The sequence below is a fragment of the Pezoporus flaviventris genome, unplaced genomic scaffold, assembly GCF_033815535.1.
Source record: "Pezoporus flaviventris isolate CSIRO_AGI_PZ_B2104156 unplaced genomic scaffold, CSIRO_AGI_Pfla_v1 ptg000078l, whole genome shotgun sequence".
Taxonomy (NCBI): Eukaryota; Metazoa; Chordata; class Aves; order Psittaciformes; family Psittacidae; genus Pezoporus; species Pezoporus flaviventris.
In genome coordinates, this window is record NW_026892626.1 from 17,064,864 (window position 1) to 17,078,367 (window position 13,504).

Here is a 13,504-nt window from a genome sequence, read left to right on the forward strand (position 1 = left end):
AACGCAGGGAGGAACAAAGCGTTTGGCTTCCACTGGAGGTGGCTCAGATGGAGCTGATGGTGGTATGGAAAGGCTGTGTGACCCCATAGGGATTTCCTCCCTGCATGCCATGGCCTGGCAGCGAGGGATGCAGTGAGGTGTTGGAGCCAAACCCGGTCATTTCAGGTGAAACCCCAGCCCTGCTGAGCAAGGGACAGCAAACGTGACAGAGCCAAGCACCTACAGGGATGCTCCAGGACCTTGTCCCCAGTTATTGTCCTCCCTTGGGTGGCCCAGCGCCCACAGGTTGCGAGATGCCCTGGATTTGGGCATTGAGCATGGGTGTGTGTGGCGTGGCTGGAGCGTGCTGCGGTCGTACCCACCTCACAGCCCTGGTTTCATTGTGCAAGGAGCTTTATGGTCGCCTTAGCGGGGTGTGTGCGCTTGTGATCTATGACACGGCGGCATAAATGCAGCATCCCATCGCTCATGCCATGTGCCAGCTCCTACAGCCGTGTTGGTGGGGGGGGATTGGGTCCATAGAGCCCTGTGGCTGGAGCATCTCCTATGGGGTAAAGAGCCCTTAGTCCCCTGGGACCTGAATTGCGCGCAGCCCCATTGCAGGGACATGTCCCCACGGATGAGCAGCTTGGTCCCTGCCATCCTGACTGTCCCCATTTGGCCACCCTGGGGTGACCCAGCCGGACAGGCAGCAGCCGGCACAGACACAGGACAGGCTCCTCCCGACTGCAGATGGAAGCATTAATTACAAGCTCCTAATTAATTTCCCATCTCTAGCAAAGGGCCTAATGCTAAAGCAAAGCAGCGGGGTACGATGCTGGGGTCTGCTCCCAGCTCGGGGGCTCTGGATGCCCACTGGGCTCAGCTCTTGCTCCCAGGTCCCACCGATGGTTTTGGTGGCAGAGCTGAGCCCTGGGGCGAGCGTTTCGGCTGGGCTATAACACCCAGACGCTGCTTTGCCCTCTGGAGCATCTTCCACCCTCCAGGCACCAGCCGTTTGCATAGAGCCGAGCACAATGGGCTCTTTTAAAGAGGAGGAAAGCGAGGCACCGGGTGGTGATGGCAGCTTTACTCACAGCTGCTGCAGGACACAGTCACCAGAGCCCCAGAGCTGGCTCTGACCCAGGGGAAAGGTGGCTCAGGTCGGGCTTTTTTAGCGTCCTTGGGATGTGCTGAGCATTGGCCTGTGCTCTGCTGCCTGTGCCGTGTGTTCTCACCCCACATTGCACCCCATTGTGTCTCATAACCCATTACGTAAAGCCTCAAGGTGTTACCAGCCGGGGTTTGCCTTCTCCATGCGCTCCTGCTGGGGGTACCCTGCTTTGGTGAGGGTCACCATGGAGGAGGACCGGGACGATGCTCCCAGTGGTGTGCAGGGATTACCCATGCTCCGCACTGGGAGGGTGCAGATCAGGGAGCCAGGCAGCCCGTTCCACATTGATGCCTGGCATTCATTTCCATTCATTTCAATATTTTATGGGCATAACAATAAAAAGAGGGCTCGGTGCTCATTGAAACACAATCAATGGGGCGGTGACGGTGCTGCCGCCCACGTCCCACGGAGCTGCTGGGTGCTGCCCACGCAGGTAATTGCTGCAACGGTGCATGAACCCCGTGCACAGGGATGGGCAGTGCCTGCCCGTGGGGCTCTGCTGCCTCCAGCCACAGCACCGGGTGCTGGTGGGGCCCCTGTCACTGTCTTTAATGTGGGGAGGGCTCAATGGGGGGTAGATCTGAACAGAGGTGGGCTGGATGTGGGGCAGTGCGAGGTGAGGGTCATGCTGCTGGGCTGGGTCCTGTCTGTGTTAAGGCTGATGGGTGAAGCAGAGGTGGATCATACATGTGGGGTGCGCTCTTCTCCACCCAGTTCTATGCTTATGGGGCATCATGGCCATAGCAAAGGGCCAGTACCTACCCCAATGGAACAGGGGATGGAAGGGTCCTAGAACATCACCTACCTCTATCCCCCAGGCACTGTGGCCTGCGTGGACCCCGAGGAGTGCACCTGCATCTGTGGGGCTGCCGTGGGCTGCTCCAACATTGCCTGCCCCAAGCTGGTGATCGAGCTGATGCCCAGAGGTAGGTGGATAGGAAGGGGGCACCTCCATCTCCACTGGGCTTTGCCCCATCCCAGGACTGCCCATGCAGCCTGTTGGGGCTTGGATGCTGGGGGGACCCTGTGGATGGTTGGGGTGGGTTTTACCCTATGGATAGATAGCCCATACATGCAGCCTTTCCATGGGTGATTCCAGAAGTGAGGTCAGGGGATGTGGGTGATCCCATGGCAGTGCAGTCCCAGCATCCCGGGGTGCAGCTGGGTGCCCCAAACCCCTTCCTTGCTCCAGGGGACATTGCAGTGTGTTCCTACAGAGGGGGAGGCATTACCCTTGGGCAAAGCATGGTGAGTGTTACACCTCATCCCTTCCCATCCCATCCCACCCCCTCTGGTTCAGCTGCATCCTGATGGTCCCTCTCCTCCCTAGGGCTGCATGATCTGACGATTGCAGTGATGATGGCCGCACTCCTGACCTCCGTATTCAACAGCAGCAGCACCCTCTTCACCGTGGGCATCTGGAGGAAGCTGAGGCCAGGGGCTGGCGAGTGGGAGCTGCTTTTGGTGGCCAGGTAGGACTGCGGCTTCCTGGGACACTGTGGGTCTTGGGGAGACCGGTGGGGCCGGTCTGGCCCTCTGTGATCTGCCCTTTGTGCCCGGGAGCCTGCAGCAGCTTTAGGAATGGAGAACAAGCCCTTGGATTATGTATGGAAGCACTGGAAAAGCAGACGGGGCGTTCGGAGCGGCCAGGATGCGCTTAGCGCGAAGCCTCTCCCTTACCTCCTCCAAGGTTCCCACCAGCCAAGAGCATGGGAGACCTTCCCCACGCTCCCATGGGATGCCGGATGCCGGCGGGGAGCCCGGCACCGTGCCCTCGGGGCGCTGCTCGGGGCGACGGAGTCAGCGCTGGGGAATGGCCCGGTGCGGTGCTGCGGTGCGCGGGGAGCGGCCCCGGCTCGGGGCGCACAATCACAGGGAGGGAATGTGGGTCAGGGCTGCGGGGAGGCTCGGCTGGTTCGGCAGCTCCAGGAGCAGCCTTTTGCTGGCACCTTCCCTGTCCTGCAGGGCGGGCAGGGGATGCGCAGCGATGCTGGGATCCGAGGTCCAGCACGGCTGCTCCATGGGAAGCGGGGTGCGAGCCTCCGTGGCGCTGCTTCGGTGGTGGCAAGGGGTGCGGTGGCTGCGCAGGGCTCTCCCAAGGGTGGGCGATGGGGTTTGCAATGGGTTTGCCCATCCCGAGGTCGGGGGGGGGGGGCACTGCCACTGATTCAGTCCGTGCCGGGCTGCTCGGGAGCGCATCGGGGGGTTTGTGTGAGCAGAGCGCTGCAAATCCCACCCCTGCGGCCCCATAGGGGTACAGCAAATGGGGAACGTTGTGGAGAGGGGGAAAAAGGTGTTTTCAGATGCAAGTTTGAGGGGTTTCTGCCTGCAAATCACTTGGGGGGATTTAGGTTGGATATAAGGGAGCTCTTCCCTGTGAGGGTGCTGAGGCGCTGGCACAGGGTGCCCAGAGAAGCTGTGGCTGCCCCATCCTTGGCAGTGCTCAAGGCCAGGTTGGACACAGGGGCTTGGAGCACCCTGCTCCAGTGGAAGGGGTCCCTGCCCGTGGAACCAATTGGTCTTTGAGGTTCCTTAGAACCCAAACCATTCCGTGACTCCATGATTCCATGATTTCTAGCTGCCCATTAAGGGGTCCCAACCACCCCCCGGACCCACCAGGGTGGGGATGCTCCATTCAGCTCAGCACGGGGAGAGAAGGGATTTGTCCGGGACTGGAGAGAGCTCCCGGTTCCTAGACCTGTGGGTTTGAGCTCTGCCATGGCCATGGTGCCCAGCTGTAAATCCCCACTGATGTTTGGTGTGAGCTCGGTGCCAAGGCAATGATGTGGTGATGAGAGCACACACCCAGCCCTTCACAAATCCCCCCCCCCCCCCCCCCCCAATATCTCCTTAGGAAGCTGTGCCAGGCTTTGCCCTCCATCCCTGCCTGCATCCCCGCTTCAGGATGCGCATGGACCAGGGCACATCCATCCGGCGCCCCCAGCTCACACACTCCAGTGTTTCCCCATGTCCTGTTTGCGTCCTCTGTGGGTTAAAGACCTACCAAACACAGGGGTTTTCTCCTGCCCCTTGGGTCAGGGTGTGCATTTTACACTCAGGCTGCTTCCTCTTTGTAAAGCACCCCAATCTCAGCCAGGGGGTCCCTATGGGAGGGTCTCACCCTGAGGTGTTGTCACACCAAATCTAACCCTATTTCTAGCTGAAGGATCTCACGTGGTTGACCCTCCCACGGGATCCCCTCAAGCTCTCCATGGATGGCACATCCCATGGATCCCATGTTGGTGAGTGTGTGCTTGGGGTGTCTGGCAGGGGAGGCATCTTCAGTGCTCCCCATTCCCTGCCTGTAATGGGCAGCATGGATGCCCCTGTGCCTCAGTTTCCCCATAGTCCTATCCCCTGTAGGGAATATCCCCTGCAATCACTGTCTTCCTGTGCCAGGCTCCTGCTCAGTCACCCCGGAGAGCCAGCAGCCATCAAAGGCCGAGGGACTCCCACCCATGGCCCTCAAGGACACCACAGAGCCCCTCTTCTGGTCCCGCATCTGCAGCATCAACGCCGTTATCCTGATGTGTGTCAATGTTTTCTGCTATGCCCACTTTGCCTAATGGCCTGCCAGCCCCTGGAGGGAGGAAAGGTGCTGGGAATGGGGGGAAATGGGGATTTGGGGGATAGTTTTTACTTGTTGCATTTGGGACTTGGGATGGTTAAATCAATCAGTGCAATGAGCTGGGTGTTCTCAGTGCTGCGGACACTGAGTGCATCCCAGGGGGTTGTGAGGTGTTGGGGGGTATTTGTGGGGTCAGGAAAGGCTCTGGGGGGAGGTATCGGGGTGGGTGAATGGGGCTGCAGGGGAAGCAAAGCCACGGTGGGGCAGCAGCCACATGGATCCTGCTGTGCGATGGTGGAAAAGGAGCAGCCACCCCCGAGGCTGTCACCGAACACGTTTTACCAGCTCTGAATAGAACTACCATCACCAAAGGTACAATGTGCGGCTATTTACAGCACCCACAGGACTGAACCCCCTGGATCAGCCTTTCCCAGCATCCCTCCATGGGGTTACCAAGCCTGGCTGCATCCCGGCTGCCTGCAGCCCTGCTTGGAACCCAGGCTTTCCTTGCCCTGGAGAGGAGCGAAGGTTTGGGGGACACATTCTCATCCCCTCCATAGCTGCCACCCCATCAGGCTGGGGCTCTGGAGAAGGTTTTCTGGCCGTGGTCCAGCGCTCTGTGCTGCTCCCAATGAGAGGCGATGCCTGGGCTGGGAATGTTGGAGGTCTCCTGGGCAGGGAACAGGGAGAGCCGACGTTTCAGGGTGCTGGAAATGGGCACCCTTGGATGGGGATCGCTGTGATCCTGGCCACGACCTCCAGCACAGCCCCCATGGCACTGAGTCCTTGTGTGTCGCCAGCCCTGCGGAGGGACGGGCACCATCCATGGGGACAAGGGGATGTGCAGTCCACGTCCAGGGCCAAAGCAGCTCCGGTGAGTGGGGGGGCAGCGGGGCCGTGGTCCCCCCCCTGCTTGCCCGCAGCAGCTCACTTGCAGATGGGGTGCACGTAGCTGCGAGGGAAGAGGCCGATGCGCCCGTAGATCTTCCCCTGCCACCAGTTGGGGTCGGGGCAGTCCAGGACCTCGATGATGTCCCCGCGGAGGAAAGGAAGCTGGGAGCAGTCGTGGGAGGAGAAATCAAACTGAGCCTGCACGAACCTGGGTCTCCTCACCTGAGGGAAAGCCAAGGGCAGGGGTTGGTGAAGGGAGGGGAGCCCCCTCTGCCAGCCCCTCTGCTCCGGGTTGTGCTGCCTGAGTCCCCGCTGTGATGGGGATGCGGTGACACGCTGAAGTGAGGACCAGCCCTGGGAGGTGAGAGCATGGAGGGTGTGGGGGTGCCTGGGATGCTCGCTTTGAGGACAGGAGGTGGGAGATAGAGGAATCCTTCCATGGGAAGAGCTGGAGTGCTGGGGACAGCCTCTAGTGCAGGGCAGAGCCTGGGGTGCAGGGGAGCATCCCAAGGAACAAGGATGCCTGGGAGAGCCAAGATTGGAGCCCAGGATCCCCTGCTCGGGGCAGCTGGCACCTCTCTCCTTCCTGGGTCCTTCCTGGGTCCCTCTGGGTGCTGGAGCCACCCCAGCCCAGCTCCCAGGCCTGGTTTTGCCACCTCCACCATCACCGCCCCAGGGTTTGGCTTTGCTGGAGCTGGCCCGAAGCTGCCTGTGCCCGATCCCGCACTGGTCAGGCTGTGCCACCTGCCCCAGGCATCACCCCTGGCCTCAGGGATGGTGCCATGGGCCCAGGGGAGCTGCCCTGCCCTGCGGAGCTGCACTGGAGGCTTTCTCCACCCTGCTGCATCCCCACAGCACAGCATCTTCTGCTTGACACTGCCTTGGTCCCATCCTGAGCACAGGGCCAAGTGCCAGCCCTGTCCTCCTCTATGGGGGAAACTGAGCCTCGAAGTGGGGGTTATGAAGGGGTCTGGGACTGGACCCAGGATGCTTTGCCTGATGGTGATGAGGGAGCCTGCGCCCAGAGGGGGCTGGAGCTGGTGTCTGCTCAGAGCTGGGTCATTTGGTTTCATAGAATCCTAGAATCCCGGCCTGGTTTGGGTTGAAGGGACCTTAAAGCTCCTCCAGCTCCACCCCCTGCCACGGGCAGGGACACCTTCCACTGGAGCAGCTTGCTCCAAGCCCCTGTGTCCAACCTGGCCTTGAACACTGCCAGGGATGGGGCAGCCACAGCTTCTCTGGGCACCCTGTGCCAGCGCCTCAGCACCCTCACAGGGCAGAACTCCCTCCTAGCATCTCATCTATCCCAAAGGGGCTCCCAGCCCATCGATGCCATCGCCCCAGCTCTGCGCATCCCCATGGCCTCATCCCCTGACGGTACCTCCTGGCCCTGGTCCTCATCCCGGAGGAAGATCTGCTGCTGTTTGGCGATGCTGGTGGTCCTGTAGAAATCCACCAGCTTGTTGAGGGAGTTGAACTTTTCCTCCCAGAGGTAATATTTGCCATTCCTCTCCCTGAGCACCTTGAAGTGCTGGACGTGCTGCCCGTAGCTGCGGAAGGAGGATGGACGTTACCCTGGCCTCGGGATGCTGGCAGCCACCAGACCTAATTCCAGCAGGGATCAAAGAGGAGCCACGTCGGAAGAGAATGTGGGGAGAGCTGCAGCTCTCAGCTCAGCACATTCCAGGAGGAGACAGCAAAGGCTCGGATTGGGCTCCCAAATCCCTTGGGACCCCCAAGCTGCAGGTAGGGACTTCCTTTGCCAGCCCCGATTGCTGTCACCCCTCGGTGTGGCACATTGGGGTGCCTGCACTGCATGGGGCTGCTGCATTGACCTACCAGTGCCAGGCCCCCGGGCAGGGGCAGGGAGCTGGCCTGGCTGGAGACGCAGGGCAGAGCAGGGCTCCCTTTCATTAAGGGCAAGAACCTCCTTAAATGCTTAATTAGAGATTAGCAGCGTGAGAAAGTGCCTGCCTGGCCCGGGGCTGGCTCCTGCTACCCTGGCCCCGGGCAGGGAAGGGGCAGCGATGGGGTGAGAGGCCCTGGGGCAGGCTCTGCCCTTTGGCACGCTGCCTTCACGCAGCCCTGCTGCCCATGCCAAAGTCATCAGCCCCACGGCACTGGGATGCTGCAGCCCGGCGTCCTTTGGGATGCTCTGGGCAACGCGCTCCCCCAGGCCATGTCCCCTGGGCTGTGCTCACAGCTTGGCCCCGGTGCTGTTGTTACCCACACGGCTGTGTTGAGGGGCACCCCAATGAGGGACCCAGATCCAGCCCGTGGTGCAGGCAGGGAGCAGGAAGCGGTGGGGATGGAGGCGGAGCGTGAAGCTGCCGAGGGGAGGAAGAAGGGGAAGGCCCTGTGTGAAGCTGCTCCTTGATGTCTTGGGGACATGGATCTGCAGCCCCCAGCCCCTTGGAGGTGACCAGGACAGGGCAGGATGCTCACCCCATCCCCAGCACTACTATGCACAAGGGTGGCCTTGATGCCTTTGGTCCCAAAAGCAGGCGCTGCGGGGGATCCCTTCCCGTCCCATTGTGCGTCCATCCGCATCCCATAGCCACTCACTTGACGGAGATGGAGAACTCCCCCGGAGCGCTCTCACAGTCTCGGATCAGGAAGGCTCCGATGTGCTTGCGCTGGAGGAGCTGCTCCTCTGCCAGATGCCGGGAGATCCTTCCCCGATACCACCTGCGAGGGACACCGGGATCAGGGCAGCAAGGGACACCCCAATGCTCCATCGCTGCAGGACGGAGGCACCGAGAGCCCTGGTACCGGTGGGAGCAGGGTCCCCATTTGGCTCCCTATGGGGCTGGGACATCCCTGAAGGGGATGGATCCCTTCCCCCCAGTTTATCACAGTGCTGTCACAAGGTGCTGTGGGTGCAGACGTGTCCCCACGTGCTGCCTTATCCGTATGGGGTTAGTGCAGCGTCAATGACAGCCGTGACCACATCCTGTCACCAGCTCATGTGCCTCATCCCCTACTTCGCTGTCTATCACCTCACTCCTCCCCATGTCTCCCTATGGGAACAGCCCTGCCAGAGAGGGTTGCAGGGCAGTAAATCCTCCATGCAGGATGAAACCCTGCCTGCCTGCATTGCAGGCAGCTGCTGGAACAACGTGGAGGAGCAGAGTCCCCATCTCCCATCCCTGCCAAGGCTGTGTCTGTGCATTTGAGGAGCCCCAGGGCGTGCAGACCTTTTGCTGCCTGTTAAAACTGCCCCAGGAACAATGACCCACGGACTTTTGCACATCTCCCAGTGCCATCCCTCCATGCTCTGCACACAAGAGGCTGTGTCTTGCCCGCCCCAGCTTGTTAACCCAAACCAGAGAGGCAATGGGATGTGCCTCGGGCTGCCTGCAGCCCTGGGCAGGTTTTGCTGTGGCATTTACATGCGATGTACCAGGGGATAATGATACATAAAACACAGGTTAAAACAGGGGTGGATTAGGCTGGGCTTTAATAACACAGTAATAGGATTGTGTCTAATGCACTCCTAATCCCATAGCGCTTCGTTGTTCCCCAATTACCATTTATTTAGCGGGCAGCCCCGTGTGAGGGTTGCATCGCTCTGTGTCAGGGGGATGTGGATGTGCTGCTGCCTCCCGTCCCCTCTGGCTGTGCTGGCATGGGCACACTGACCTGGCACGCACACCCCATCGCTCTGTGACTCAGTTTCCCCACGTGTGGGACCGCTCTGGCTTGTGCAGACCGATGGGCATGGGGTGTGGGGATCACAGCCTGGGTGGTGGGAGAGGATGTCCTGGTGCTGGTGGGTGCTACCAGAGCAGGGTTTCAAGCTCTGTTTCCATGTGTCGTGGATGGTACTTACGGGTGAGGCTTGACCTTGATGTAGTTCTTGGGGATGAAGCCCTCACAGCCATACAGCTCAGCCTTGTACCAGTTCTGGTCATCTTCCATGTTGAGGATCTAAGGTGGGACAGGAGCTACTGGGAGAGGAGCTGAGTGGGACCCCCATCACTGCCCCAGACCCCATATTCCCCACCTAAACCTGCCCTAGTGGAAGGTGTCCCTGCCCATGGCTGGGGTTGGAACTGGATGAGCTTTAAGGTCCCTTCCAACCCAACCCATTCTATGAGTCCTGGTGAAAAGGGGGCTCTGACAACAGTGATGTGGTCTGGGGGCACCTGTAGAGCCTGCCTGCTCCCCCAGCCCTCCTTAGCTCACAAATGCTGGCAATTGCAGGGTGCCCCAAACCCCCAGCCAAGGATAAAGGTAAACCCCATCCCTGGAGGTGGCAGCCAGGCCCCTGTGTCCCCTGGGGTGGTTGCAGTTGGGTGCTCTGTGGGAGGAAGGGCCCCGGTGCTGCCGGGTGCTGACACCCGCTTCCCACACGGTTTTCCAGCCTCCCACGCTGGGGCCGGCACCGCTGAGCAAACAGGATCCGAAACCCGGGGCATGGGGATGGGGAAAACACACTGGGAAGGCAGGGGGGGCACAGGGGCATGGCCATGCACTCACCCTGCCCAGGGCTGGCTGCAGGGTGCTGGGTACCGCAGCATCGGCCCCATGGAGAGGGGTTAGTGCTGGGTGGCGTGGCAGGATGGGGGTGCCCTCACCCCCATCACAGGGCTGCAGCTCCCTGGGGATGGTTTGAGCCCCCAGGAAGGTTTTTGGGGTTCCCAAGTGGCATCAAAGAGCCCACCTTGATGCAGAGGGTGTTTGCGCACACGCTCCCGGGTGTGGGGTTCCTGCGGCCCTCAGTGGTTCCATGGGGAAGGGAAAACATATTCCAGCCCTGGGGGGCTGTAGCAAAGCATAACTGGTGGTCAGGGAGGTGACATGCCAAGGCCCAGCTGGGTCCTTGCTGGAGATGTGACCGGTGGCACAAAGTGGTACCCACCGCTACTGGGGATGATGCTGCGCACCCCAAACGCCTCAAGTCTGGCTCCTTATACACCATGGAAAGCCCCATAAAGGCAACAAGGAAAGCACCCCCATGCCACGTGCTTACTCCAACCCCCCCCTCCAATGGCTGGTGACCCCCCCTGCCCATGTACCTTCAGGGTGTCCCCTTTGTGGAAGGGCAGCTCGTCCTTCTCTGTCGTCTGGAAGCTGTACAGAGCCACCGACTCCATGGCTCTGGCTGTGACAGGATGGCTCTGAGGGGTGCAGGGGTGAGCACACGGCGCAGCGGTGCCGGCGGCAGGAAGCTGTGCTGATGTCAGCATGAGCACCACACAGGCACAGCTGCCCAGATGTGCTGGGGAGGGGGAGATGTTCCGGCCCGCCCAGATACCAGGGGCCCATCGGTAGAAGGATCCGGTCACATTGGTTGGTGCCATCACCTCTGCCATGGGCCATGGGTGGCAATGGGTGTTGGAAGGGAAAAGGATGGTGATGAGCTGGGTGCACCGGTCATGGATGTGGGTGAAACGTGCCTGGAGAGCATGGCTGGCAGGTAATGCCAATGGGGGAGTCTCGGATGTCTTGTAAGGGTTGAGCTGCCTTCACGGGCTTTGAAAAGTGCCTTGATGGGAAGGGGTGTCTTGGGCAGAGGCACAGGAAGGAATGGTGGAGGCACAACCTCATTCCTTTGGAAATCAGACCGAAAACTCCATGTGAGGTCCCAGCTCTCACCAGCAAGGTTTCAGCATCATTGCCATTGGCTTTTTCAGTTGTGGCCCTTTGGGGGTTGATTTTTTTTCCAGCCTTTTTTTTTTTTTTTCCACAGAAATAAGGGGAAAAAAATAATCCCTTTTAGTCTAAAACCATTTCCTGCAGCTCTTGTGGGCATCAGGCCCTGAGTCCGCAGGGCTCACATGCAAGGCGTCATTCCCAACGGGAAGGTTTCCGATGCCGTGCAGCATTCCCGGCGTGTGTGTGGGCCGGGACATGAAGCCCACAGAAAATCCTCCGGATGCTGGTTTTGCTTTGCTCTGAGGAATTAAAGCAGGGACAGCTGCAGCTCAATCCCTGCCCATGCACTTGGGCATTTTCCAGTGAGGAGCAGGATGCCGCTGCCATCTGCCCGGGGAGGGATGAGCCGTGGTGCTTGCAGGGCCTTGGTGGGGTTTGGGTTTGTCTCTCCAACCATTCCCAAGTGCATCCAAGACACTTTCCAAGCGCATCCAAAGAGCAAACACCGTGTAACACCTCATTGAGGCCATTTTCAATGTCTCGCTGCCCATGGGAAGCGGAGAGGGTGGCCCTGGCTGTCCCCACATGCCCTCAATGGTTATCCCCAACACGGCCTCAGGACCTGCTGTTCCCAAGGGAAGCGGAAACGCTGGGAAGGCCGTGGGAATAGGCTCGGTATGTCCTAGGGACAGGACTCAGCAGATCCCCATGGCCTGGCAGGACCCAGGGGACAGGACTGCAGCAGGAAGATGCTATCTCGGGGCTGGGCTTCCTCTGCTGCTTGGCCAGAGCAGAGCTGGATGCTCCCGGCAGAAACCAGCCCCACAGCAGAGCCACTGCTGTAACCCTGCTGCTGGCCAAGGGCTCGATCCTGTCCCTGTGTCCACCAGCACAGATGGGATGGTCTGAAATCTGTGTCGTGTACAACAAGGCAATGATGGGGGTGAGCTGGGCATGGGGGTGTCAGAGCACTGGAAAGGGTCTGACATGGGAAAAACCTGCAATCCAGGGAGCAGGTTAGTGTGGGGTGAGGACCACACATGGATACTGAGAGCAGTTTTGGGGTGCAGCTTCATTGGACTCACAGCAGAGAGGTTTAGGGGGGCACCTTGGGGTGTCCATTCGAAGCCATGCATGATGCTGCAATGCCCGGTGTGCCTGGGAGCGGGGTGCAGGACAGTGGGGTCACAAAGGGGTCCCCAAGGCTTTGGCACAGTGTTTGGACTCAGGACCGGAGCAGGATTGGGTCCTGCCAGCAGATGGCAGCAGTATAAAGGGGGACACTGGGGACCCTGGGGACAGTGCCACAGGCTCCTCCACTCTTGCTCTAAGGAAGCAGGCAGCCCCTTTGGCATCTCTGTCCTTGCACCCCTACATCACATCCCCGCTTCCCTCACCCTGATCCTTCCTGCTGCTCCAGCCGTGGTCCCTGCCTAGGGGATGGGTCCCTTCTGCTCTCCGGTCTATAGCCCTGTTTCTGGGTTGGGAGCCAAACACTCTCCTGCGTTCAGCCGTTTCCTGGGTGCCCAATTCACTGCCAGGGAGAGGGATGGGGTGCCCCTGATCGCAGAGCCCAGTGTGGACCAGTTCAGCATCATGCCACCTCCAGGGAACCCCTCAAAGGGGCCATGAGCATCCTGGTACTGCAAAACCAGAGATGCCCATCGCATCCCATCCTCCAGCTGCTCCATTCTCTGGGAAAACCCTTCCAAGTGCTCATAAGCAGCCCCAAATCTTCCCTATCCCGTGCTCACCGGAGCCCTGAGAAGAAGCTGTGACCCCTGCAATAGCCAGTTGACATCGTGAGGCTGTGCTGCAGAGCCCTGCGAGGCAGCCAACGCTGACTAACCACGGGTCTGAGGCATCCAAGAAACATCAAAACAAGGCTGTTGGGTTTTTTTCCCCTCCCATCTTCCCTCCTGTCCCTTGTCCAACAGCCACATTTTGCACAGCACACCCTGTACCGGAGCAGGGGAGAGCCTGTCCCTGCAGTGCCAGCCCTGAGCCGTGGGTGCTGAGCATCCTGGGGGTCTGTACCCCCATCCCTGCACCCTGTGGGACCCCGGTGTTCAGAGGGACCCACATGGTTGTGGTGGTGGGTGTCAAAGCCTGCATCCTGGAGCACGGTGATGATGCTCACCCTGGGGATGGGAAGGGGGGGCGGTGCAGTTGGCCCTGGCATCGCCCATTCCCCTCTGGGTGCTGTTTGCTGCCCCGAGCTGGGCTGGCTCCATCGTTGCCCAGTCCTCTGAGCCTGTTTCATCAACATCCTGTGTTTACCTGGCTGCAAG

The 13,504-nt window shown here is 60.2% G+C and overlaps 1 protein-coding gene across 1 annotated transcript; it reads right to left on the reverse strand.

The window, feature by feature from the left end:
- Nucleotides 1-5,043: 5,043 nt before the first annotated feature.
- GRAP (GRB2 related adaptor protein) lies at nucleotides 5,044-10,818 on the reverse strand. Its single transcript, XM_061473164.1, has 5 exons — nucleotides 10,634-10,818; nucleotides 9,445-9,542; nucleotides 8,178-8,300; nucleotides 6,994-7,162; nucleotides 5,044-5,834 (listed from the first exon to the last, which is right to left on the reverse strand). Exons 1-5 carry the CDS (start codon nucleotides 10,802-10,804, stop codon nucleotides 5,649-5,651), a joined length of 747 nt encoding a protein of 248 aa, XP_061329148.1. The 5' UTR covers nucleotides 10,805-10,818; the 3' UTR covers nucleotides 5,044-5,648.
- Nucleotides 10,819-13,504: the final 2,686 nt, after the last annotated feature.